The 3,895-nt window shown below is 46.6% G+C and overlaps 1 protein-coding gene across 1 annotated transcript in view; it reads right to left on the reverse strand.

The window, feature by feature from the left end:
• IGFBP7 (insulin-like growth factor binding protein 7) overlaps window positions 1–3,895 on the reverse strand; it is a 134,478-nt gene that overhangs the window by 85,730 nt on the left and 44,853 nt on the right. The window contains exons 2-3 of the mRNA XM_011998459.1: window positions 493–810; window positions 300–356 (exon numbers count right to left, since the gene is read on the reverse strand). Coding sequence (XP_011853849.1) covers window positions 300–356; window positions 493–810 — 375 coding nt within the window. The remainder of the gene's footprint in view (window positions 1–299; window positions 357–492; window positions 811–3,895) is intronic.

Raw genomic sequence — 3,895 nt, forward strand, 5'->3', positions numbered from 1 at the left:
GCTCGGTCTCACGGCCGCTCGGTCTCACGGCCGCTTCGCAGAGCTCACCCCGCCAGCTCCTGCTGGATCCCCAGTCCTCTGCCCCGAGCCCTCAGAGATTGCCCCGCAGTGCGAGCGGCTCCTCCACTCTCTGGTTTCTCCCCGTTTCCGGTCAATATATTTAAACTTCTTAACAACCACGGCTTCGAGACGATCCAGGGTTTCATCTATTAAACTCTCCGTGGGCCTGAGACACCTGAGTGCTCATTACGCTGTGGTTTGGGAAGCTCTCTTAAGAACAAACTGTTAAAAACCCCCACCTGTGGATTTTTTGTCCCCGTTGGCCACAGGCCCGCTGTGGTCTTGGGTGTCAGGCACTAAAAGGACAAATCGTTGCCAACCACTTTCCTTTCTGGAACCTCCTAACTGCCTGCACCTCCCTCCCCGCTTCACCTCCCAGTGGCATTCAACAAAACTGTGCTTTTTTTGTGCTGAGCCGTTTTCAGTGAGTACTGGAATCCGTGAGAGCTGTGCCCTTGTTTTGAGTTCTTGCTGAACTGCTCGCCCTCCAGCAAGCCTCTGGGGAGAACAGAGCGCAGCTGAGAGGAGCAGGGGTCCCCAGCTCCTTCCTCGTTGGAGCTGCCAAGGAGGTACCTAAAGCGCCCCCAGTCTTCACCAGCATTCCAGGAGGTTTTTGATATAAACGATGGACACTCAGTCTTTCTGCGAAGTGCTCTGCAAACTGAACTTGAAAGCCTCTCTTCCCAGGAACATTGGCCTCTCCAATGCAGACATGGAAGTTGCTTTCACTTTTTAACTGAATGTATAACACTGCAGCGTGCAATATTCTACATGTCACATTGTGGTTCTTTTGTGTTCTTTTTTCTTAGCATAAATCCAGGGATTTACAGGGTTGCTGACTGAAAGCCAGCAGTTCAGTTCATAATCCCATCAGCAATGTAAAGAACTCATTCTCAACAGACTCTTACAAGGATAATTATTGCAAACTTTTGAAAAATTAAGTGACCACAAAATCGGGGGGGTGGAGAGTGGAGAAACGTCCTCCAATCCAGAAAAACCTAGCACTGCTTTTTGGCCTCTCCTTAGTGTATTATAGGCAAGTGGAGCATTTTTTTCCCTCAAAGGTCATATGTTGACCTGACAGTTGTTTAAAAAACAATGAAAAATCTTTAGAGCAGAGTTTTCCCAAATATTTCTGTCTTTGTTCCATCCTAAGAGATGCAGTTTACATGACCCATTTGTTTTCCTGAAAAGGAAACAAATGCAGAGTGCACTCTATTTCCTGTTGTATTTAATTTCTTTCTTTCTCTTCTTTTCTTGCTTTCTTTCTTCTCTGTCTTCTTTCTTTCTTTTTTTTTTTCTTTTTTTTGATGAAGTCTCTCTGTGTCGCCTAGTCTGGAGTGCAGTGGTGAGATTTTGGCTCACTGCAACCTCTGCCTCCCAGCTTCAAACAGTCCTTCTGCCTCAACCTTCCAAATAGCTGGGATTACAGGCATGCACCATTATGCCCAGCTAATTTTTGTATTTTTACTAGAGACAGGGTTTCAACATGTTGCCCAGGCTGGTCTCGAACTCCTGGCCTCAAGTGATCCACCTGCCTCGGCCTCCAAAAGTGTTGGGATTACAGGTGTGAGTCAACACCCCTGGCCCTGATTTCATTTAATTCACTGGTCAGGAGCCACTAAATTGGTTCCATGATCTAGTATGACGATCTGTAATAGTTCTGGATTCTCCAGAAGCTTACTGTGAGACAAGGATTCCAGTGCAAGTAGGTCACATCAGGACACACAGATTGAGGGTTGGGGCGGGCAGGTGAGCAAGCAGGAAGGGAAGACAGCCAATAAATGTGCTTATCTCTGCAGGCTGAAGAAGCCCTCAGGCTCTACAAACTCTTTGTGTGTGTGTGTGTGTGTGTGTGTGTGTGTGTGTGTGTGTGTAGGGCATGCGGGTGGGCAGTGGCAGCAGCTGTACACTAAGAGCTGTCACCCACAGTGTGTGAAAGTCCTGCATCAGAGCCAACAGTGAGAATGCAAACATGTGCCGCAGCAGAGTCCCTTTGAGGAACCTCCTCACTGCCCAGCAAGCAAAGAAAACAAGCAAGTTTCTGGTCACTGAAAGGGGAACCTGAGCTCTGTGACAGCGCCAGTTAAGGAGGACCTGAAAACAAGAAGAGATGTTAGAAAAAAGGCAAGTGAATGGAGCCTTTAAAGAGCAAGTTGACAACTCCACCCTTCCAATAACAGATACTGTCACCTGTCCAGCTTCAGTTTTAAGGAAGTGGAGAGGCTGGATGTGGAGATGGAGATACTTTTACTTCTTCCTGTTTAATTGGTGCCTTTCGTTTCTTTTTCTTGCATAATTGCCCTGGTTAGAACCTCCAGTATAATGTTGAATAGAAGAGGTGAGTGGACACCCTTGTCCCAGTGCTCAACTTAGAGGGAAAGTTGTTAGTTTTTCACCATTAAGCATGGTGTTAGCTGTGGGCATTTCATAGACAGTCTTACCAGGTTGAGGAAATTCCTTTCTATTCTGCTTATTGAGTGTTTTTATCATGAAGTGGTGTTGAATTTTCTTTTCTTTTTTTTGAGATGGAGTCTCGCTCTGTTGCCCAGGCTGGAGTGCAGTGGTGCGATCTCAGCTCACTGCAACCTCCACCTCCCGGGTTCAAGCGATTCTCCTGCCTCAGCCTCCTGAGTAGCTAGGATTACAGGCGCATGCCACCACGCCCAGCTAATTTTTATATTTTTAGTAGAGACTGGGTTTCACCATATTGGTCAGGTTGGTCTCGAACTCTTGACTTTGTCGTGATCCGCCCGCCTTGGCCTCCCAGAGTGCTGGGATTACAGGTGTGAGCCGTTATGCCTGACAGAGAGTAGATTTTAAAAGTTCTTGCCTCAAAAATGATAAGTATGTCAGGTAAAGGATATGCTAATTAGCTTAATCTAGTCATTCCACAATACATGCATATATCAAAACATCATGTACACTGTAAATATACACAATGTTTTGTCAATTAAAATTGTTTTTAAATGTTTAAAAAGAATCATTCCTGCTTTCTGACAGCGCCCAATCCGTAGCAATCGCCTGCTTCCTTAGACCTTCCCCTATATTACTCAACCAAAGTCCAAATCCTGTAACAGAATCTTTCTAACACCCCCTTACTGAGACCCCCATAGTTCCATATGGTGTCTATCCTCCTTGCTACAATGAGTGATAAACTCAACTTACTCAACTACAGGTGCATTCCTGTGATCTTTGGCTGAAGGGTAATGACGCAAGAGATATATGCCCCCCTCTCTTCTACACTACTTCAGCTCAATATTCCCCCAGCCCACAGGACACTCCCAAACCCTTTGCCGATGGGTCCTTGTACCTGGTGGGCACCCTTCTTGGTGGAGTATCTCTAAGACTACTCAGGCTGGCAAGCTTCTTGATATCTGTGGGAAACCCATGGTGCTGTGCAGCCTGCCCCTGCGACGTCCCTCTGTGTCCAGTCAGCACAGGGCCAGACGCCAACCTGCCTATTCAGGAGACATCTAATTGGACAATGGAATGGTTGTCTCTTTTTCTTGCAAACATCACAGATCTCTTGGCTCCATTTCCCTTGTCTTCTTAGGAGTTGGGGGGTAGGGATTAAGGGGAGGAAAAAACCTTCTGCTGTCTCCAGTAGGCTGTCACCCCAAACCTGTTTATATGTATGTGTGCGTGGGAGCCTGGAGGAATGGTGTGTGGGGCTTGTGGTGCTTGTGGTAGGGACATGTAGCATTGAGGAGCATTCTGGTTCAATATTTTTTTTTTTTTTGAGACAGGGTCTTGTTCTATCACCTAGGCTAGAGTGCAGGGATATAATCATAGCTCACTGTAGCCTCAAATTCCTGGGCCCAAGCAATCCCCC

The sequence above is a fragment of the Mandrillus leucophaeus genome, unplaced genomic scaffold (assembly GCF_000951045.1).
Source record: "Mandrillus leucophaeus isolate KB7577 unplaced genomic scaffold, Mleu.le_1.0 Scaffold570, whole genome shotgun sequence".
Taxonomy (NCBI): domain Eukaryota; kingdom Metazoa; phylum Chordata; class Mammalia; order Primates; family Cercopithecidae; genus Mandrillus; species Mandrillus leucophaeus.